The sequence below is a fragment of the Eptesicus fuscus genome, chromosome 5, assembly GCF_027574615.1.
Source record: "Eptesicus fuscus isolate TK198812 chromosome 5, DD_ASM_mEF_20220401, whole genome shotgun sequence".
NCBI lineage: Eukaryota > Metazoa > Chordata > Mammalia > Chiroptera > Vespertilionidae > Eptesicus > Eptesicus fuscus.
In genome coordinates this window covers 93,005,470-93,029,356 of record NC_072477.1, presented here as the reverse complement: position 1 = coordinate 93,029,356, position 23,887 = coordinate 93,005,470, and the positions used below count along the sequence as shown (strand labels likewise).

Here is a 23,887-nt window from a genome sequence, read left to right as displayed (position 1 = left end):
AAGACAGAAAAGGAAAAAACAAACCTAAAAAGTGTCATTGTCAGACCTTTAACTTGTCCGGCTTGTGTCTCTGTGGTTTCACAGCTCCCGAGGTCCTCGCCCAGAAACCTTACAGCAAAGCTGTTGACTGCTGGTCCATCGGGGTGATTGCCTATATCTTGTAAGTATTGCTTGCCACTTTGGCTTCTTTTTTCCCTTTTTTAAATTGTGGCAAAATAGACATAAACAAAATTTACTATTTGACCAGTTTAAGAATGCAGTTCAGCAGTATTAAGTATATTCATATTGTTGTACAATCATCACCACCATCCATCTCCAGAACGTTTTCATCTTCCCAAATTGAAACTCTGTCCTCGTGAAACAATAACTCCCCATTTCCCCGCCCCCACCCCCACCCCTTGCAACTACCTTTCTACTTTCTGCCTCTAGGAATCTGACTACTCTAGGTTCCTCCTGTAAGTGGAATCACACATTATTTGTCCTTTTGTGTCCAGCTTATTTCACTTAGAATAATGTCCTCAAGGTTTATCCATGTCGTAGCATATGTCAGAACTTTTTTTTGAGGCTGAATAACATTCCATTTTGTGTATATACTACATTTCGCTTATCCATTCATAACGTTGCTATAAACACAGGTGTACTGCTTTCAATGCTTTTGGGTGTATACCTAGAAGTGAAAGGCTGGATCATATGGTAATTCTATGTTTAACTTTTTGAGGGGAAAAAAATTACTGTTTCCCAAAGCAGCACCACCATGTTACACCCCCAACAGCAATGCACAAGTGTTCCAATTTCTCCACATCCTTGTCAGCATTTGTTGTTTTCCACTTTCTGATAATAGCCATCCTCATAGGTGCGAAGTAGTACCTCATGTGGCTTTAATTTGCATTTCTGTTACAGCTACTGACATTGGGCATCCTTTCATGTGCCACCTTGGCTTTCTGGGGATGCACATCACTATGAAAATATTAGGGTGTCCCTAAAAGAAATCACAATGAGAAAAAATGCGATGGAAACCAAAAGTTAGCCTTTGGAGTCCTCATTTCTTCTCAGCTCACTTATTGCCACTCTCCAGGAAATGCAGTCTGAGGTCATAGGCTCGTTGCAGTTATTTCATGATGATCAATTTTGGTTTTTATTTTTATATGTTTTTTTGTTGTTGTTTTGTTTTGTTTTTGCTTAAGTCCACTATGAAGTTATTTTTAAGTTACAGTTTCTTTTTCCAACACTTATTATTAAACATACTTTTATGTGAGGTTTAGGCTAACTAGTTTCTGTAATTGATAGAAAATTAACTCTTTCTCTTCATTGTCCCCAAGAAAGGGAACATTTCCTAGCAGACAGAGCCCACTGCACACAGTGAAAGACTGTGATCAGTAGGAGACTGTGATCAGAGAAAGGTCTGAGAGTGTGAGGCATCCTCAGGGAATGCTCTGGTGAGCATGCTGGTGTCCAGTCTGATGGCGTTGGCTCAGCCAAGACAAGTTCCAAGGAAATAAATGTCCCCACTCAAGATGAGATTAGCATTTCATTGGCCAAACTCGATTTTGTGATTGCTTGCAGGCTGCTTTCTTCTCACAACTCCAAGGAGAGAGTTTAATGATCACTTGCCTAAATTATGCTCAGGAATACAACGCGCTATGGAGAAAGGCAGCGAACTTTTGCTGATACAAACACTGAGGAAGGTCCTGAGGAGATTAGGCGTTAGAGTGTTGGGCAGGCTGGATGGTCAGGGTATGCTTGCCATGGGTGGTGAGGGCACTTAACCATGCTGTGACCTAGACCTGTGTGCCCAAAAGAAGCTCCAGGAAAAATACTATGGTAGCCCCTTATTTTTTTACTGGCCTCCTATATTGTTCAGTTTTTAAAACTAGGTCACATAAATAGTGATTGGCCAGTATACACAGGATAATTAGTTTTGTTAAGAGTGGAACTAAGAATGCCTGATCGCCATGCTATGTCCATTTTCTGAGACAAAGGATGGTCTTCACCAAGGTAGTCACCATTGCTTTAACACATTTACAGCTGACTTTTTATAGATACACTAGTGGCCTGGTGAACGAAATTCATGCACGGGGATTGGGGGGGGGGTGTCCTTCAACCCAGCCTGCACCCTCTCCAATCTGGGTCATCCCTCTCGCAATCTGGGATCGCTGGCTCCTAACTGCTCACCTGCCTGATCGACCCTAACCACTCTGCATGCTTGACTGCTTGCCCCCAACTGCCCCCCCACCAGCCTTCTCGCCCCCAGCTGCCCCCCCCTTGCCGGCCTGATCGCCTCCAACTGCCCTCCCCTCCTGGCCTGATTGCCCCTAACTGCCTCTGCCTCAGCCCCTGCCACCATGGCTTTGTCCAGAAGGGTGTCCAGAAGGTCTCCTGGTCTAATTAGCATATTACCCTTTTATTAATATAGATAGAGGCCTGGTGCACAGGTCGGGGCTGGCTGGTCTGCCCTGAAGGGGGTCCCGGATCAGGGTGGGGGTCCCTTTGGGCGGGCGGGGCTGGCCTGAGCGAGGGGTCTGGGGTGGTTTGCAGGCTGGCCATGTCCCGATTGGGGTGACGGTCCCCGTGGGGGGGCAGGGCGTGCCTGGGCGAGGGGCTGAGGGCCATTTTCAGGCCGGCCACACCCTCATCGGGATTGGGGTCCCCGCTGGGGGACGCAGCCGGCCTGGGCAAGGGGCTGAGGGCTATTTGCAGGCTGGCCACACCCCCAGCTTTGTCTGGAAGGACGTCCGGAAGGTCTCCTAGTCTAATTAGCATATTACTCTTTTATTAGTATAGATATGTCCCCAGAGGAGGACAGGACCCCAGTTCAGTAGGAGAGAAGGTGGTGTGATGACCGAGCCCCAGGGAAATAACCAAGCTTGGGTATTATGATGGTCGTTACTACCATCGGTATGAGGAGTTTACCACTAATAAGAATAGTTAGCTGGCATTGCCAGAGGCAGCAACCATCTCACTATATTCATAAGCTTTGCCAAGTGGGACACATGCCTCATTCAGCTGCATGGGCCCGTGGTCTGGACTTTGGCTTTAGAAGTTTAGAAACTAAATTAGATGTTTATTCATTTTGCTTAGACGCTCCCAGTGAATGGATTCAAACTAGCCAAACTCAAAAGAGATTTGAAAGAAACAACCGGAGTGTCAGTTCACTAAATCATAACAAGATTTGTGTCCTGAGAGGTGATTGGAGATGCATGTCATCACCCTCACAATTTGCCTGATAGGAAACATTCCGTGAGAAAGCAAATTAAAACCAGAAGTTTCCCTTCAGAACAAGGAATCAGAGCAGTGGAGTCGATGCCTCAGCAGTTTCCAGGGGCCTGTAGTGGTCTCAGGTCACCCTTCTCACCAAAGGGCATTACTGTCCATCGACACAGCTCCTCCTTTTGGCTTATCAGAGTGGCCACAGCTGATCAGTTCTTAACCTGCCCCCACCCCATTCCTTTCTAAAGTCCAGCCACCACCCCACTTTTCCTTATTCTAGCTTCAGCATGTTTATTTCAGCAGGCATTATAATTCCACGTTTACTGATTCGATTTCACTGACTGCATTTCCATGTGGCTGCTTTCCAAGGGTTTTCAGAAAGATGCCTGATCGCCCTCCACATTCTGTACTGAGTGGGCCCTGTGGTGGCTCACGGCCTTTCTTAGCGCCAGTCTCAGACACAAGTGCTTCTTGACCAGCTTTCAGCTTCATTCGCAACCTGTGATCCTCTCTCCACTGCTTGGTTCACCTATAACCCCTTTGGAAATAGTCTAACATAAAATACTCTTTGGTTTGAAAAAGTGGGTGCGAAGCTATGCACAGTGGTGATGGAGGGAATTTTACAAGCTGTGCAACTGAGATAAAGAAAGTCTGCGGTTTAGATGATGGTAGGAGCAACTTCCTGCCAGTGACTTCAGGGAAGGTGAAATCCACCAACATGTGTGACTTTGTCTTTGCAAAGGCCCTGGGTTAGAGAGGGTGCCTGGAGGGAGAAGCAGGAAGGAGCTATCTCAACTTCATCACTTTCATACTCTGAATGGTACAGCTGCAGGCTGGATGGCAGCATTTCACCCCCTCTGCTCTCCTGCATTCATCCCAGCATCATCTCCTGGAAGCTGCCCTCCAGTAGCAGCTAACTGCTTCAGAATATTAATCCTGGAGAAGGGAAGGCAGGGGACTGACATTCACTCACATAACTGACATGTATTGAGCCTAATATGTGTCGGGCAATATGATGGAGCTGCAGGATGGATTCATTACCTCCTGGCCTTGGAGCAGCTTACTGTCTGCTGGAGGCGACAGTCAGTAAACACAGAAGTTACATCCAGTCTTGCTAGCTGTCACTGAGATGGGAGGGAAGGGCTGGGAGAGCTCCCAGGGCAGGGCCGTGAACCCTGCCCGGCTTGGAGGAGGGCTGCCTGAGAGGTGACCGTGATCTGAGTCTCGAAGGACTGTCTTGCAAAGCCATTGTGCAGGGAGATTGATGGCTTACCCTTCAAGGCCCGATTATGTAAGGATATGACGCGCTTGCTGTGTTTGAGAAAAGATGTACCAATCCATCTGAAACCTGATTTTAAAAATATAGCTTGGAAGATTTGATACAATTTGAACATTTGATATCTAAAACTTGGTGATGGGGAAAATAGAATTCTCTGAATTATCAGATTGTTAATTCACTGATGCCATACTGAGCCAACATAAGGATCAAAAGAGGCCTTATTATTTTTTAAATGTGTACCCTCTGGAATGTACGGCAGCACACAGAGGCAGGAGGGAAGTAGTGCACAGAGAGTGAAAAGACCCAAAAAGTGCACAGAGAGGGGAAGGGCCTGCTCACCAGGGACTACAGTAGCAAGTCATGAGTTCACACCACTGAGTCTGAGCTAGATTTGTGAGCAGAGATGGAGGTGGGAAGGGGGAAAGTTCCACTTCACACCAGTGAGTCAGGAATAGCTGGAGGTGGTGGAAGAACTTAGGAAGGGTGGACCAGAAGCACGTGAGCCGAGCTAAATGGCCTTCTGGCATCTACTTTGCTGGCCATGCTCTAAGGGCTTGCCTTCTGGTCATCCTCAGAAGCGCATGTGGGACAGTAAATGGAGCCAGGGGACAAGTGAAAACAACTGAAGGTCAAGGTCAATGGGATGGAGGTGCCAAAGCATTTCCCAAATGCAGGTGTTATTCTGCACAGACTCCGAACTGCTTACCAATCACATCATGACAGACAGGGAGAGGGAGGGAGGGGAGAGAAGAAAGGAAGGAAGCTTGTGGGGCAGATAGGGAGAGAGGAAGAGCCCAGCAACCAAGAAAGCAATGTCTAGATGCACAGGCCGAATTGGAAATCTGCCCAGTGCGGAATCACCAGGTAGGGCTCATGTTATTCATCTCCAGGCTGGATATGGGCGCCCTTCGTGGCTTCGGTATGAAATACATTACTTGTGAGAATAATTTTAGCTGCTGAAAGTTTGCTGTTTTTCCTGACACAGCATTCCTGGTGGTTGGAAGCTCTCCTCACTCCTCCTCCCCGCTGTGCCCGCTGTGCCACTGGTAGCGTGAGCAGAGCTGAAAGTGGTCTTGTCCAAACTTCCTTCAGGCATGTCTCACCCACAGGAGGAGGCGGACACCTCTGTGTCATCCCCCAGACTTCCCAGAGGTGCTGTCCATGAGGCTAGTGCAAGATTATAAAAGTCATGCACTTGGAAGTGGGGCCATGGGTCCTATACAGCTGGTTTGAACAATGTATTGTCTAGTCCAACCCTGTACCATGCGCAGAATTTGGTTTTAACTATTTTGCTCCAAGGAGGTATGCTGCTTCTCACACTTGGGGAAGTGTTTGGTCTTCTTCCACGCCCTTCCTGGCTCCAGCCTTCAGCTCCAATTGTGTATAAACTTTCTAAAGGATGTGTTTCCCTTTTCTCCTCCAACAGTCTTTCCTTTCTCTTCTAGATCTTTCCTTGATCTGCTTACTCATTCTCAGCTTTGAAGGCGCTGTCCAGATCTCAGGGGCTGGCACGGGACAGTTACCCATTGCAGTTCATCGGCAGCACTTAGATCATGTCGCCTGCACATGGTTTTCATATGGGAACCATTCCCTGATCACTTCCCAGTTTGCAAGGAGAAAGCTCTGCAGTGCACCTACTAAGACATATAGGTTGCTGACGTGATTGGATGACATTTTTGGAACGATTCAGGTCTCATTGGTCCCTCTGGTCTAAAAATCTGAGTAACATGTTGAAACCTGTTTTGCTCAATAAGTGGGCCTTGCAACTAAACACAAGAGACTTATCAGCTTAAAAGGCTTTGCTTTATTTTATTATTTTTTAAAATATATTTTATTGATTTTTTACAGAGAGGAAGAGAGAGGGATAGAGAGTTAGAAACATCGATGAGAGAGAAACATCGATCAGCTGCCTCTTGCACACCCCCTACTGGGGATGTGCCCGCAACCAAGGTACATGCCCTTGACCGGAATCGAACCTGGGACCCTTGAGTCCGCAGGCCGACGCTCTATCCACTGAGCCAAACCGGTTTCGGCTATTTTATTATTTGTAAAAGTCTGTTATATTATCCAGAGTCAGATGCAAACTCTGGTTCCTTAGCACAGGCCCTAGACAGTCATTAAACACTTGAATTCCAGAAGGAAGGGCAAATGGTGCTGCCCGGAGTTGTTGGGTATTGATCGGACTCTAGTTTCCAAAGGAGGAGCGCCCACATCTGATTGATTTTGTGAACATTTTCCTGAGACTCTACGCCTGGACTGGCCTTTTCGTGGCTTATCTAGTTGGCAATACATAGAGAGGTTTGTTATTTCAGTGCCCTGGTACCCTGGGCTAATTGCATAAAAATTACTCTTTCTTCATAAATATGACTTTGAGTAAAAGTTCTCAGAAAATCTTCAGCTTGTCCTAGAATTGAAGGCTTCTAGGCTCAAACTTGGAAATGTTGGAGCACAAAGATCAAAGCTTAAACGCAGGTCTCCAGTGCATTCTGTCCTCCAGTCACGACACAGCACCCAAAACAATGGCCAGAGGCGGCATCGCTCTTCCCGCCTTCGTTAGCAGGTAGAAGTGTAGGTCAGGATGTATGGTTCAGTGTGTGTGTGTGTGTGTGTGTGTGTGTGTCAGTGTGTGTGTGTGTGTGTGGTGGGGGGGGCGAGGGGGGAGGGTTAATTCTGAGACTGCATAGGATTTGAAGATGTGTGGCTTCATTCTCACGTTCAGCATGTAGGAGATTGGACCGAGTCCCTAGGGCTCATCTCCTCCTCCCCCGTCATGTTCTTCTTCCTGATGGGGAGCAGTATCCCACTCAGAATGTTTCGGCGGAAGGACCCCGAAGCGGATTAGATGGCACTGGTGGGATGGATAAGGCGAAGGAGCTGGCATTTGCCACTTCATGTGTTGTGTCTATTCTCTCTAAGTGTCCCCATCCATCGGTCTGTCTGTGCATCACTGTGTGTTTTATATATAATATGCATTATTATGCAGCATATGTTTATATATTGCAGTATCTCTCTATAAGGTGGGTGCTCCTTTCCTTAGTTCCCAGAAGAAGCAGTCTAAGGCAGGGTGATAGTTTTCCCAGGGTCGCTCGCCAACAGTTGTGGGTCCCGGATCTGAATCTGTGGTGTCCTTTCTCTGAAGCCCAGGCTGAGGAGCACACTGGAGCCTCAGAGAGCAGACCCTCCTTAAAAATCACTTCCCCATCAGGGCCCTCCATCCACTTAGATCAAACCGCAGCTTCTGGGTTGCCATTTTTGATGGTTATTCAATTATCAGTGTGAACTGTCGCACTCAAATCCTTTCAATATGAAATATTTAAAATAAGTTTTGGCACTTTATAAGCACGTTGCAGGTATTTAGAGAATTCACTCACATATATTACTTGGTACCCAGCTACACGGGGTCGGTGAGGTGCGTCTGAGCTCCTGCCCAGTCCCACGGAGGCCCAGGAGACTGACTGAGGGTTCCTATCCTCTGGGTTCCCTTGCAGCTCCATGTGGGAGCTGAGTGCTGAACTAAGGCTGCGGGAAGTTGGTTCAGTATAGCCTTGGGTTCACTTGTCTCCAGCCCTCTTTCCCACAGACAGGGCTCAGTGGTCCTGGCCCTTCTCCTCCCATCTGTCATCCCCGAAGGCAGGCAGGGGAGATTTTAGGTGTTGATTTTCTAACCTCAGGGACTCTGAGCGGTCCTTTGTTTCCTTGGCGGGTCCTACAGCCTTGTTTCTGGCTTTGCTTCCAAATGTATCCCCTGTGCAAACACGACATCCCGGCGGCAGAGGCCGGTGCAGGAAGGGAGCGCGTGTTTCCCCATCTTTGCAGCGGCATGTATGGCTGTCGTGCTTAGAGGTTAATACGATGTGGCTCTAGTGTTGGATGAGGAGAGTTAACTTTTGTTCCATCCCTGAGATATGAGCAAGTTGCCCAATCTCTCATGCATTTCCTCATGTGGAAATGGAAGATTGAAATAACCCATCAGCACACATCCAGTGAGACAATGTGTGTAAGTTGTGTAGCCCAGTGCCTGGAACATAGTAAATGCTCCACAGATGGTGGCTATGGTCATTAACTTTTATGGGACACGCACAACATAACCAGTCTGTAGAAAAGCCATCATTCCGCTTGTCCTGTTCAAACATGCTGGACGCTGAACTCTAAGGAGCAAGGGCAGGGCTGTCTTCACTGCTATGTAATCAGCGTTCGGTGTGATGCTGCTGTTCAATAAAGATCTGCAGGACTGGATCAAAGTGGCGTTTGTTGCTCTTTGTGAGAGCCGTGGGCCCATAGATGCCAGGTCCGCCCTGTCCATCTCTCTGTCTCTCCAGGACTCACTCTCCCAGTTTCCTACAGGACAGGTTGGACCAGATGATGACTTCCGGACCCCAGAATAGAATTCTGCGGTTCTCTGCTCATCCCCCTGCTATGCACAGCCCTTCTTCAAATATACTTGCCAGCTTCTGGTTGAGGATTCAGGTGGGAACACGGGTACAGGGTGAGTTGTGTCCAGGCCGGAGGGCTCCAGAGCAGGGAGGTGGACACCTGGAGGCACCGTCCGGGCACGGGGCAGCTGTGCGCGCAGGGAAGGCGTGTTGAAGACTTGCTGTGCTCCTTCCATCTGCTTTGAAGGACGTCACCTATAGCTGATGCTGTTGGCAATTAGGAGGCTTCACTGCAAAAATTATAATGTTTAGTTGAAGTACCTTCTCCAGAATAAATACCCATTTCTGGGTGCTCAACCCTACTTCTTAAGTCAACTGCAGTATGTGCTGTGGGTGTGCATGCACATGAATGCATAGATGTTTCATGTAACTATTTCCCGTTTATCCAAGAACCGTCAGTCAACAAACATTTATGGACTACCATTGAGTGCTAATGAGAAGTTCAGATACTGTGTGTGACATAGTATTTTTCTTCCAGGAGCTCAGAATCAAGGTGGGAAAATAAATGTAATAATTGTGGAATAACTCTTTTTATATTTTTTGAGAGGACCCAAGAAAGAGATGGGATTGAGGTGCAGTGTGAGGAATGGGAAATGTTCGGGGAGGGGTCAGGGGTGGGGTGGCAGTTCTGAAACACTGAAGCATCTGTGGACTCATTCGCCTTGCTGAGCACACCCCGGGCTGAGTGCAGGAGGGCAGACATGAGTGAGACACTGCCACCTCCCTCGGGGAGCTCAGCGGCTAACAGCGGAGACTGTGGTTGGAGATATCAACCCGCCTGGGTGCCGGCAGCTGGGAAGCACAGAGGAGGAGTGGCTGACCAGGCCAGGGTGGTCAGGAAAGGCTCCCGGAACAAGGGCCACACGGGTAGCTCGGGGAGCGAGGAAGGGAGCACTCCAGGCCCCGGAACAGTGTCTGGAAAGGAAAGCGCTCTGCCGAGGATGAAATGCAGTGGCTTCCCATGAGCAGCCCCACATGATCCTTCCTGCCTGTTTTCACCCTTCTTGTTTATTTTGAAGCTTCATGCTGATTGTCCTCCTCCCTCCAAGTAGAATGTAAGCACCATGAGAGTCTCATTCAGTGCTGGATCCCAGGCCTGGGCCGTAGCTGATGCCTGGTCAGTGTCTGGGTACAGCCAGAGGACTGCCTGGAGGGTGTGCTGTGGTCCTCTATGCTCAGTGGGGACTGAGGGCCTGCCCAGGAGGTGGGGCGGCTGCGGCAGGCCTGTGCTCTCTTCTGGGTCCTCAGGCAGGAAGGGGTGGCTGATGCTCGGTGAATACTTGAGAGGGAAAAATCAAGCGTATTCCCCCTGCTAGGGACTTTCTGGAACGTGCAAAGAAACAAACTAGCTGTTCATATACAGCCATAAAGGCAATGCTAAACTTCCAGGCAATTTGAATTATTGTACCTCATGTGCATACATCCATGCTTTATATGCCAAGAAAATTTCTGAAAAGCATTCATAGGAAATTAATAGCAGGAGTGGGAATGTGGATCAGGAAGGTAATTTCCCCTATACTCTTCTATATTTGACCTCTTTAACTATGAGCATGAATTCCTATATAAGGTTTTTTGTTTTTGTTTTGGTGTGTTTTTTTATTTTTTAATATTTTTAATATATTTTATTGATTTTTTTACAGAGAGGAAGGGAGAGGGATAGAGAGTTAGAAACATCAATGAGAGAGAAACATCGATCAGCCACCTCCTGCCCACCCCTCACTGGGGATGTGCCCGCAACCAAGGTACATGCCCTTGACTAGAATTGAACCTGGGACCCTTCAGTCTGCAGGCTGACGCTCTATCCACTGAGCCAAACCGGTTAGGGCTTGGTGTGTTTTTTTAAAGGAGAAGAAAAGTGAAGGCACCTGGGCCCTGCTCTTAAAGGTTTAGACACACTCAATTTGGGGAGGATTCAGGGTTACCAGCTTCCCAGGTGAGTCTGATGGGCCCCGGCCGGGAATCACAGCACAGGTCACACCTCCTCCCAGGAGCCTTCCCTGATCATCCCTCTCTGGCTTCTCACTCTCCCCCAAATTCCTGCAGCAATTGCCAAGGAGGAAATCACACACACACACACCCGTCTTGGGCCCCTAGGACAGCAGGGCTCACTTCTCATGCAGCTCTTGTAGCCAGCAGCACCTAACACAATGCTGCAGCCCCTCCTCCCCGCCTCAAAGTTGCCTCCTGCAGACCACCCTTTGTGGCCCTCGACTCCATGGCACTAACTTAGAGAATGGAGGGCCCGGTGGTAGGGAGAGGATGTGCATGTGTCTAGCTGGGTGGGAGCAATAGGGACTTGTGGAGACTGGGGTAAACTGGCTGGATCAGCACTGCCTATGGGCATTCAGAGTCACATTCGTTTTCAGTCACTGCTGGCTGCACAAAACACATCTGTGGGCCAGATGGAGCCTGTGGAAGATCAGTCCCAGCTCCAGTGTCTATAAATTCTTGCTGAGTGATCTTACCCACTCGCCCAGCTTGCATGCACATGATGATGGCTTTAATTTAGCATCCCAGACCACAGCAAGCCCCTGGCTTCAGGCGTGTGTCCCCACTGCCTGCTGGCTGCCCTCACACACACCTGGTCCAGCTCACCACAGCTTGAATGGAATTGTTCATCGATCCACTGTGGGATGCTGGTGCTTTAGTTGCAAAGAACAGATACTTTCCAGTTACATTAAGGAAAGGGGATTTGTTGCATGGCTTTGTGTGGACTGAACAGAAGCCCCCCCACGCTGGTACAGCCCCGGGCACTGGCCCCTCTCACAGCCTCACCCCTGGGCTGGTATTTCCCTCCTGGCATATCTGCTTCTCTCTTCAGATCTGCACCATCAGCTCCCTCTCTTCCCAGCCTTTCCTAATCTTCAGCCCAAGCCTAGGCAAGACCCAGTGTGGCTACATGAACTAATTCAGGCTGTCCCCCAGGCCCCCCAGGGGAGGGTCAGGCTCCCCCCACACACACACCCAGCAACTGCGCAGAGCTTCTTACCTGAGTGGGGCCAGCGAAGGAGGAGTTGGAGCCGTGGGGACAGAGGAGCCATTCATGGACCTTCTCTTCCTCCTGTGTCCTCGCCACGGAGATGGCGACCCCAGTCCTTGCTGGAGACCTACTACCCTGGCCTTCACTTGCCACACTGGAAGACCCCAGGCCCTCTGGTGTTTTCTCTCTGAACTCCTTTGGGAATCTTTCTGTCCCCCCAATCCAGCTGCCACCACCCGCAGACACCTATCCTTCCTTGGCTTGGTACAGCTGCGTGTCTTCCTGCCTCATGTCTACCCTCCCCTCAGCTGCAAAGCCATTTGCCCAGGAACCTCCTTCGTCTATACCTTTTGGGGGCTCCCTGGTACCTGAAGGATAGGCTGTCCACCTCAGTGTGGGAGCACAGCCTCCCTGGCCTCCCGCTGTCAGTTTCACCACCGTCTCTACTACTCACGGACGGGTTTTACGCCAGAGCAGCAGCACATTGTTCTTAGGTTCTTGAGTAAACTGTGCCCTTTTAAAATGCCTCCATGCCTTTATTCCTAGTTAGCCCTCCCCGCTGCGGCCCCTCTGTCTCCTATAAAACTCTGCTCATTCTGAGACAAAGCACAGGCATCTGCTACTTCCGCCCTCAAAAAACTATCCTGGTTCAATATCCGTGCTCTCTATACTCATAACAACTTTTGCATATCTCTGAAATCAATAAAAATATTTTAATGAAATAGGTACTTGGATCCTAAGTCAGCCCTGTGGGGATAGAGGCTTTAGAATCCTATCAGCCCAGGAAGGTCTTATGGCCATTAAAGATGTCACCAGCCAGTCCCCTGTGCAGCCTGGCTGGTGACACTATGTTTTGTGGCAGGAGTGGCAATTCCTTCTTTGCTGACAAGCCTCATCCCTTGCAGGCCTGGAGTCTGTTGATTCCTGTTAACTTGTTCTCATTTCGCCGATCTCTAGGCTGTAGCTGTGTTTTGAGCAGTTTGGCTCTGTGGGAAGATTCGGGGCTTGTGTGGGGGCAGAACTCCCACTGTGGCTGCCACGTGCTGGGCTGTCCAGGGCAAGTTCTGTGCAATCCAGCTTACACCTGGCCTTGCGGAACCCAGCCCTGCCTCCTGCTCTGTCCACCCTGGCAGCCCCAGCCGCAACCCCACCCCTTCCCACTGTCCATTCCCAGCCGGGCCTGTCTCTGCCCCATGTGGGCCTCAAGCACGTGTGAGACCTTCCCCGGGGTCTTGACCAGCCAAGCAAGCAAAACGGGACAGGAAGTCATAGAATCATAGCATCTTAAAGCCAGATATAATATAGGGAATTTTCTGGTCTGTCCTCTCCCTGTTCAGATGAGAAAATTTTGGTCCAGAAAGTGTCAGTGGCCTACTGATGGTGAAAGTCGCATTGGAGATGATAGTAGAACTGGAGTGAGAACCTAGGATTTTACGGAATGAATTGTATTTGGGGTTATTAATAAAAATTCCTACTTCTGTTATGTTTGTTAGACGACTGTCGGTATCTCCAGAACTATACGTTACTTGCACCAACTTCTCAACATCCCAATTTAAAAATCAACTTTGAAAGGGGTCAGTGGAAAAGGATGACAGTATTCTAATTTGTGCCAACTTATGCTTATTCTTATTGCATATTAATGGGCAAAACTATAACCTTTAAAATACCTGGGTTTGGCATGATTAGGTGATAGCGTACAAGTTAAGGTGACTTGTGGCAACTTGGTTCTCACACTGATAAAATTTCTTTTTCTTCCTATGATGATTTATTAAACAAAATGAACCTAGAACAGGCCCTAAAATGGATAATAAACTTATATTTTGTGTGTGTTTTTCCCACTGACCCATCATCTATAAAGGGGCGATATCATAGACAGTAAGGTCAATAACACTTATACACAGAAGGCTGTCCGGTGGGTTTTAGGTGTATGCGACTCTGTGTTGAATAATGTGTGGAGTCAGGGTGGACCTCAGTCATCGCCTGAGGGAGCCCTCTTTGTTCTTGAGTGCACCACGCATTGACTTGTGTGCCGCCTGTGCCTGCAGAGCGTGCGATCCTCGCTGAGACTGTCTGCAGCACGCACAGTGGGGTTTTCTCCACTGGAGTGAAAACGGCCTTCCTTGCAGGCAGGTGCCTGACTGCCACACTGGAGATGCAGTGTTTCAGATCCTTCCTTTATCCTGTCTTCCAGGCTCTGTGGCTACCCTCCCTTTTATGATGAAAATGACTCCAAGCTCTTTGAACAGATCCTCAAGGCAGAGTATGAGTTCGACTCCCCCTACTGGGATGACATCTCTGACTCTGGTAAGTCGTGGCTCCTGGTGGGCCGCCCTGGACGGTACACCCTCACCTGACCTGACAGGACGCTCTGCACTTGGGCTTGACTAGCAAAGTGGAGGACAAGGGGCCCAAATCAAGTCATGGGACAGGGACTCACTCCTCTACCAAATCCTAGCCTTGCCCTGACCTGGGTGCCCCAAGGAGTGAAACCATATTAGCTACTATCTATTGAGTGCTTACTGTGTCCTGAGCCCTGTAAGCTGTGCACACGTGCTCCCTCGCTCAATCCTCAGGACAGCCTATCAGATGGTATTACTATTAACCCATTTGACATATGAGGAAACTGAGGCTCGGAAGGTGAAATAACTTGTCCCAAGTCACACAGGTAGTATGTGGCAGAGCTGGGACTCAAGCCCAAGACCGAATCCAGAGCCCACGTCTCAGCTGCCACGCCACACGAAAACATTCCCAGAGAAGGTCAGCTTTTCCTCCTCGGGGGTAAAGATCAAAACCAAGGCCCATATAAACTGACGACATTTCTCAAGCTGATACGAAGAGGACAGTAGTAATACTTCCTATCAAGAAGGGTGGTATAAGAAGCAAATAAAATAATAAATGAAACAGAGTTTTGTACTCACTGATGAGCTATTCAAATATTGCATTTTTTAATTTGTGTTATTTCCTTCTAACTGGAAACATCTGCTTCCTTCCTCGTCTTCCAAAACCTGAAGAACAGTTCTCCAAGGCTTGCAGGAAGGAGCCACATGGGGAATATATTTTACTTCTCACCTGGGAAGGGCATGGCCGTCCCCCAGAAGCCCAGCCTGTGGGCAGTGAGCTGCCAGACCATACGAGGCTGCAGATTTCCAGCCTGCCCCACAGGTGTCATCTTCCGATCCTGTGACCTGGTCTCACATGTTCTCAGTGTCCTGCTGTTGGGCCACACCCCATCCTGGGCCTTCAAGCACCCCACTTCCCACAAGGGCCCATCTCACTGCACCAGCTAGTTCAGGACCTGGCCAGCTTAGCAAATGTTGAATTCTAAAACATGCAGAGGACATCCACAAATCACTCCCTATGGCTGCAGTGAGCAGAATGAAAGTCCCGTGGTGACAAAGATACTTCATCTCTGAAACAAAAGTGTCCCTAGCTGCCAGAGGGAAGGGACTTGAGCTGGGAGGGCAGGGCCCAGCCCTGGCCTGGCTGCCTCTTCACTGGCAGGTCACCATTCAGCATTCCAAACCTGGGCTTCCCTTTTCCCCAAATGCTGGTCCCCGTGTCCAGGGTACTGTAAGGTCTGTGGAGGGCTGGTCTCATCATTTCCATGCTACACACGACACTCTCAGAGACTGCTGGTATCATAGCTCAAGCCACAGACTGATTCCTTCCCGTGTGCTTCCTTTCTGAACAGCAAAAGACTTCATTCGGAATCTGATGGAGAAAGATCCAAACAAAAGATACACATGTGAGCAGGCAGCTCGGCACCCATGGTAAGAACGATCGCCCACTAGAGAGGCCGTGTGTCTACCGCCTTCCCAGGGTAACGTCCGGTTAGCTGTCAGGAACTGGGACAGCCCAGCAATGCTTGCATGTCACTCTGCCAGGGGCCCTGATCCTGTCTCATGCCAGCACACGGGATCTTTTGTTCTCTCCAGCTCAGCCTCCCACGTGCACTAATGACAGGTTAAGTGTGGGAAAGATAGCTGTAGCTTTTTCACTTTACATGAATATTTTAGGGCCATTTTTAGTGAAGGTAATTGCCCAACGAGGCATTAAGATGGGAGTTTTATTCCTTGGGTTTATTACTCAGTAGTTAAATGAATTGAGTTATATATTTTTCCCTTCTAAGATGCTTTTCAAGTTAGTCTTTCTTCACTTCCAGAGGGATCAGCTGATGGTTGATGCATTCTATGCACATTTTCAGCAGCACCCTTGAGGCTACCTGGGTTATAAAACTTAGTCGATTTGAACCACCTTCAACTAGCTAGTGATTTTGGCTTTATACTTAACTTCTACCAACTAGCTGTGATTTGGGCTTTATACTTAACTTCTCTTGCCCCAGTTTTCTCATCTTTAAAAGGAGGATACCGATACCTAGTTGATAGTGTTGACTTAAGAAATAACTGAGATAATGCATGTCGAGAGTTTGGCGTGATGTCTGGTATAGAGTAAGTGCTTCGTTAACTGTTATTGCTAAAGCAACAGGAGCATCCACTTGAAACAAAGGCCAGGAGTATTAAAATATGCAATATAATGAAAACAAATGCTAGGAAACACTCTAGAAGACTGACCCAGGTTTATTCCATCATCCCTTGTAGCATTTCCTCCAGCGTCTCAGATGCTGGTTAACCCCCAAAGAGGAGCTGCTCAGAGTAGTGCCATGACCCAGTTTCACAGCATTTTAATCCTACCTAATAATAGACAAACATGCAAATTGACCATACCTCCGACACACCCACAAGCCACGCCCACTTAACAAATTAACTCAACCAAGATGGCTACAGCCACAGAGAGCAAGGTTTCCTAGGTAACAGAGGAAGCCAAGCTTTCCGCCTGCCCTTGGTAGGCCTAAGCCTCCACTCAAGCTACAAAGTTTCAATTATAGAAGGTAAACAAATTCAAACAGAAATGGCGGCAGAATGGAGCTTGGGAGAGTAGGCCAGGGTTGCCCCCGGCAACAGGGGAAGCAAAGCTTTCCACACACCCTGGCCGGGCCCAGGCCTCCACTTAAGGCTACAAAGTTTCAATTATAACCCCAACATAAATGACTGCCAGCCTCGGTGGGAGCCCCAGGCTTGGCTCCACTCCAGGCTACAAAGTTTCAATTGTAGAAGGAAAATAAATTCCAGGTACCAGGGCCTCTGCTTGGGTTGCCAGGGGGCCTGGCTGGCCTGCAAACCACCACAGGTCCCTCGCTCAGCCCGCTCCACGCCCCAAGGGAACCCCACCCTGATCAGGGACACCCTTCAGGGCAAACCAACTGGCCCCCACCCCTGTACCAGGCCTCTATCCTATCTAATAAAAGAGTAATATGCAGATTGATCATCACTGCAACACACAATATATCTGCCCCATGTGGTCAAAGATCCTGCCCCCACGTGGACACAAGATGGCCACCACAATATGGCCAGCAGGAGAGGGCAGTTGGGAGACACCCTGCCTGCAAGGGAGGGCAGTTGAGAGGGACCAGGCCTTCAAGGGAGGGAAGTTGGAGGTGATCAACCCTGCAGGAGAGGGCAGTTAGGGGTGACCAGGCTGGCAGAGGAGGGAACTTGGGGGCAAACAGGCTGGCAGGCAGAAGCGGTTAGGGGCAATCAGGAAGGCAGGCAGGCAAGCAGTTGGGAGCCAGCAGTTCTGGATTGTGAGAGGGATGTCCGACTGCCCGTTTAGGCCCAATCCCTAAACGGGCAGTTGGACATCCCTCCAAGGGTCCCAGATTGGAGAGGGTACAGGCTGGGATGAGGGACAACCCCCCCCCTCCGTGCACGAATTTCGTGCACCGGGTCTCTAGTTTATAATAACAACCATCACTTATTGAGCATCTATCATGTTCCAGGTACTGTACTAACTGCATTAATAGTATCTCATTTTGCTTCTTTACAATAACCTTGTAAGGTAGGCTTTCTCTCTGTGTCAGAGATAAGGAAATGGATTTATAAAGGTGAGTAATTTAGCCAAGACAATACAACTAGGTAATGGCAAAGCCAGAACTGTTTCCAGCAAGAACTGGGGGACTCCAAAATGAGTGCTCTTCCCCACCTGCAGATAAGAGATGTAAAGGGAAAGTAGGAAAGAGCTGGAGGGGTAAATAAATAATTTTCTGGGTAAGGAGGCAGTTTTGATTATATATCATCTTGATTATTTGTTTTAGTAAGTCATTCTGTACAGTAGGTCAAAGTATGTGGCCATAAAGATAATCCAAGTTTTCTTACCTTTTAGACAATGGGCCTTTAAATCTGTAAAACCTTTTTTTCCAGTTTTATTGAGATATAATTGACATACAACACTGTGTAAGGTTAAGGTGTACAGTAGAATGACTTGACATTCATATTTATTGTGAAATGATTACCACAATAAGTTGAGTTAACATCCACCACCTTAAACATTGTTTTTTTCCTTGTAATGAGAAGCTTTAGGATATACCATACTGTAGTGTAACCATATTCATCATGTACATTATTACATCCCCAGGACTCATTTGTCTTATATGTATGAGACTTTTGGGATTATCTTATAAAGGATGGAAATGACCTCAAAAGAAGGGAAGGGCATGGCTCAGTGGTTAGTATGTTGTCACTCGAACCAAGGAGTCGTGGGTTCTATTCCAGTCGAGGGCACGTACTTGGGTTGCAAGTCCCCTGTGCTGGTTGGGGCTAGTGCAGGAGGCAACCAATTGATGTGGCTCTCTCACATCGATGTTTCTCGCTCTCTCTCCTCTCCCCCACCCGCTTCTTCCCACTCTCTCTAAAATCAATGGTAAATATATCCTCCAGGGAGGATTTTAAAAAAGAAGAAGGGAAGTGATTTGCTTCCAAGTACTTGTTCACTAATACAGCCTCACTTCATGGAAGGCAGAAGGAGGCCAGTCAAAGCCCAGTTTCTCCTTCACCTGCCATTTTTGAAAAACCAAAGGAGAGGTCCTTTTTACTCAAGTGTAAAGAAGGAGAGGTCATTGCAGGGCCTGGCAGAGGGACAGGGTGTCCTCAGCAGAATCAAGGACTTCACAGAGATGCGAGCCGCATGCTAAGAGAACCCTTTCACCAGGCCATCCAGACTGGAGGGGTTGCAGGCCCAAGAGCGGCCTGGGTCCTGCTGGCGGCATATGCCACACACCCATCCCTCTTGCCACAGCACCAGGTATTCCTGGAGCAAGAGGGACAGAGGAGTGAGGTGGGAGATGAGACTAGAAAGGAAGGCAGAACTAGGGTTCTGGCATGAGCCCTGCTTGTCCTGGTTTCACCACTATTACTGAGTGGTGGGCAGGCTCTTTGACCCTTTGGGCCTCCCCTGTAGAACTGAGATCATGAATAACAGTAGTATATACCCTACAGGGCTTTTCCAGGGATTAAATGAGATAATACATACAAAAAAGAAGAGTGGCTAGGACCTAATAAGTCTCCAATCTATAAGAATTGCCATTATTTTAGGATTGTGCTGAGGAGTTTGTACTTTTCCCTTTGGGCATTGGGGGGCCCTGGCAGGTTTTAAGCAGAGTAATTAGATTTACATTTCAGAAAGCTCAACCTGGCTGCCCAGGAGAGGGTGACTGTGCTGTGTGCTGTGCTGATGAGTCTGGGGCTGGAGAAAAGGCATGCAAGAGGTGAAGATGTGAGTCATCAGCCTGGGTCACATTAGGACATGTTAGTTGTGAACTGAACACACAAATGCCTTCTTCAGAGATATTTTTCCCTCCAGTGTTTTATAATTTTTACTATTCATTTCAAAATTCCCAAGAAGTCAAACATGGGAAAGTGACTTTTAGAAGAAGAAGAAGAAAGAATGCCGTTTGACTCAAGCATCATTAAAAGCCCCCTTGCTTGCCTGTATGATATGCCTGTTTCTTTTATGTGAAATTCCCGGGCGAAGAATGTGGATTCAGCTGAGAGCCAGCGAGGAGTGGAGTGGCTGTCCCAATGATGCCTGGCTCTGTCGGCATCACCATTCTGGAATCCGCGGTCTCCACACATCAACTCTCTCCAGCCGGCAGCTCCTCTTATTCTGCACTTGCTCTTCCAGCTTAATCAAGGCCACCGAGGGCCAGGAGAGGCCTCTGGAAGTCACAGATGCCTTCCCTTAGCCTCGAAGCAGACACTCCAGCCAGGAGGGGGCTCCTTGTGGAGGGCAGCCGCCCATCTCACCAGGTGTTTCCTAAGCCCTCCTGCAGGCCTGGCTTTCTCCTGGTGGTGCGTGGACAGGGACCAGCAGGCTGCTGGCTGACGGACAAAGAGTAGGGGATGGCAAGTGGCATGTGGGAACCCATTCCTGGTTACGGGGCAGCATCATTACAGGGAAGAACAATCTGAACCCCAGTCTCCAGTTTCAGTGAGTGACAAGCAAACCAGAGTGATGATCCTGGGCCCCAGGGACCAGTGCCCATGACAATGGCAGCGTGCCCACCTTCAGACCTGCCGTGTCAGCCAGGCCAGGGTGGCACCTGCGGCCCTCTTCTCGGTATTCACGGAGACCCCTCCCGTCTTCTGTCTTCCTCCAGCCACGCTGGAGTTAGGACACAGCCCGGGAGTCTGGGAGACCCCGACTGAAGCACACAGCCATCCCCACGTACATCTTGAGCAAGTGTCTAGAAACATGCAAAGTCAGAACTGTGGGGGCAGAGCAGCCTGTAGGAAAGGCAAGAACACCGAAGGCCAGGAGGGATGAGCTGGTGCTCTGTGTGGCAGAGGACAGAGCAATGTATATCAATGCCACCTGCAGTGTTGGAATAGAGGAAAAACGGAAAAGCAAGGGATAATAGGTGCACGAGCTTCCGCGTGTGCGCGTGCGTCTGTGTGTGTGTGTGTGTGTGTGTGTGTGCGTGTGTGTGTGCATGTGCGTGTGCGTGTGTGTGTGTGTGTGTGTGTGTGTGTTTTTATAAGGAAATTCTCATGTAGTGGAGGCATCACGTATCACGTATTCCTAGGACAATGAGGTGACAACTAAGGCTCCTTCCAGGTCTCCGATTCCCTGCCTCCTTTTGCTGATGGCTAAGGCTGACCTAGCAGCACTGAGCCTCAGGAGCCCACACCTTGTCGCTGTGACCGGCCTGCTCCTGTGAGCGGCAGTCTCCGTTTCCTTGCGGTGCCCGGGGAGGGGGAGCCTGGCTGGCGGCCCAGGGCGACTGCTCCCCAGGGCCACTGCCCAGCAGGAGCCTGTGGACGCTGCATCTGCCCTGCTTGGTTCTTCCCCAGCGCAGCTTCCCCTAGGGCTGTGGGAAGGGAGCATGGAACATTCCGGAAATAATTGGAAGTGTGCATTTTCCTTCCATCTGGGCCCACGCTCACCCACAGAGAAGGGAGTGTCTGCCTGCTCGCTGGCCTGTTTGGTTTGGAGGGCGGCTCTGCACTGTGGCCGTGCTCAGCCCCACGAGTTCCATACTTCCTACCACTCAGTGCAGCTGTTTCCAAGAAAGAGCTGGCCACCGGGTTGGAATGGCCTCCTTTCCTGAGGATGTAACTTTATAAACAGTGCAGGAGGAATTACTCAACGAGCTCTCCAGGAGAAAACGCCTGCTAACCATGTCCATAGCCCTAGCCCCCGGCTCTTGGGTTTGGGATGCTTGCCCACTCAGACATCCTATTTCTGTTCACAATGTGTCTGGGGGGAATGGTGATTGACAGTTGTTGGAAGTGGAAATCTGGTCATGGGGTTCGGTCTGAGTGTCCTCTGGGCTAAGTGACTTCAGCCTTGCTGGGAGCAGGGTCTGTAGGGGGAGCTGCTTTGAGCAGGAACATCAGACTGGGTTCAAGACTTGGCCCAGCCTGGCACAGACTTAATGTTCAGTCCCTCAACCATGTTTTCAGTTCTAAAGTGAAAGGCTGGGTAGGAACATATTTTGTATCTGGGGATTATGTCTTGTCTGAATAGGCCTTAAGCATCTTCCTTTCATTTCACAAAACATGTGGACTTAATAGTCTGGCATCTGGGCTGTTTAGTGTCCTGGACCCTCTGGGTCTGGGAGCGACAGGTTTCCTCACATACCTTCCAGCCAGAAAGGATGCTCAGTGTCCCCGTCACCTGTCTGCCCTTCAACTTTTCCAAGAGGCAAGAAATTATTTTTTAGGCATCAAAGATGAATCTAGAATGTCTTGGTTTGCTGATAAGGAAAGATGGAAGGTTCCAAGTCCAGAGGACTAAGCACAAAATGCAGCTTCCTCTGAACCTGGGGGAGGCCAGCGGTGAATGTGGAGGGAAGGTGGTGTGAGGGAGGGAAGGGATGCGGGGGAGAGGAATGGGCTAGGAGTGACCTGCAGGTGATGACTAAGACCAGAAAGGCTGTCAGAGAAGAGAGAAGAGGAGAGAGGGAGGTGTAAGATGGGGTGGGGGCAGAGGGAGGGAGTCATAGGATGAGGGGAACTCCAAGGATAGGAGGTAAAAAGCAAACCTACCTTCTTCTTTGCTAATAGAAGACTAAGTAACAAACAAAAACTAGTGCCCAGTAACACCAAGGACCCAGCTGAATGCAAAGTGGATGTGGCCCTGGCACTTATGAGGGCTTATCTGGGAAATTCAGGAGTAGAGTTGTCAAGCAGAGCTGAGCTAGGGTTGGGCCCTCTCCCTGAGCACAGAGAGGCGGCTGGGTGCCCAGGGTGGTTGTAGTTGAGCGGATGCTGCAGAGCTCAGCTCAGTGAAGAAGGAACCAGAGGGAGCTGTGGGCCGCAGATGTGAGCTGGTCCACGGGAAAGAGGGCCCAGAGAAGGCAGAGAGGGGCCTCGGGCAGGAGGAAGCTGGGCAGAAGGCCCTGGGAGGTTCCGGTGGTCAGACCAGGCAGGGAACACATGTGAGGTGGTAGAGGTGAAGCTGCAGGTAGAAAACTGGCATAGAGGTGGGGGAGGGAGAAGGAAGGGGAGAAGGTTGGAAACTGAGGTCAGGGTATGTTGTCATTGTGGATGTCGCAGGAATGGGGGGTCAAAAAAGGAAAAAGTGAGAGTCAGGCAGAGGTCAGCCATGAAGGTGCTGCCCCGCCCTGGAGAGGTTGCAGCGCGTGGAAATCGACAGGACTTGGGGTAGAAATCGACAGGACTTGGAGTGCCCTGTGATATGTGCACAGACAAGAGCAGCCTGGGAGGGCGGGGCCAAGCCAGCAGCCTCAGGAAAGGGTGAGGATGGGGCTTCCAGGAAAGAGGGTCCATGCCAGAACCGCCACGCCTTCCCCCCCCCCCCCCGCCACCTCTGAGAGCCTCTTCAGAAGAAGCATCTTTGCCTGTGTTTCAGGATCGCAGGTGACACGGCCCTCAACAAGAACATCCACGAGTCGGTCAGTGCCCAGATCCGGAAGAACTTCGCCAAGAGCAAATGGAGAGTAAGTCCTGTGTTGATCAGACTCCCAGTGAGTCTAACCACTCACTTGCCTTGCAGTTTGAGCATTTTTTTTCTTTCTAAGGGTTACTGTCACTGCGTTTGATGAAAAACCCCCAGAACCTCACCCAAATAATTTTGCTAAACTTAACCAATAATAATGAAGACTTGAAGGGACAATCATGGTGTGAGAGGAATGAAGTCTGAGATTTAAAATTTCCGCTCTGTGAGTCAAAAATGGCAGTAGCGCCAGCTCCGACTCATGTGCTGTGCCTTAGCGTGGTCTTTGCTTTCTCCTCCTGGCTGGGACTTGTAATAAAGTGACATGACGGGGAGACGAACAGGAAATCTGAGTTGAACCCATCCATCCTTTCTGATAAAAAGGTGTTGGGTGTAAATCTTTGGGGCTTTGTGACCATCGACCGGTTACCTCAATCAACGCGGGTCCTTAAGTGCAGCAGTGAGAGGCCATACAGAAACAAAATCAGTTCCACTGACCTCCTTTATTCTGAGGCTACTATTCTTCAGTCCAAAATCACCAGTGATAGGAAAATTAAAATTATTTTAAAATGTCATGTTTTCTAGAAGTCACTTCTCTTAGATTATAGACAGAATTAGTTTACGTTTATTCTGTATGTCTATTATGTGAGAAGAAAAATTTTTTTTCTCCAAAATATATTTTGATTGTACTTTTGG

General features: G+C 49.2%; 1 protein-coding gene across 3 annotated transcripts in view; it reads left to right on the top strand.

The window, feature by feature from the left end:
- CAMK1D (calcium/calmodulin dependent protein kinase ID) overlaps nt 1–23,887 on the top strand; it is a 372,235-nt gene that overhangs the window by 345,161 nt on the left and 3,187 nt on the right. For all 3 annotated transcript variants that reach the window (XM_008150426.3, XM_028158913.2, XM_028158912.2), the window contains 4 exons: nt 85–160; nt 14,091–14,203; nt 15,591–15,669; nt 23,108–23,195. In XM_008150426.3, the coding sequence (XP_008148648.1) occupies nt 85–160; nt 14,091–14,203; nt 15,591–15,669; nt 23,108–23,195 (356 nt within the window). The remainder of the gene's footprint in view (nt 1–84; nt 161–14,090; nt 14,204–15,590; nt 15,670–23,107; nt 23,196–23,887) is intronic.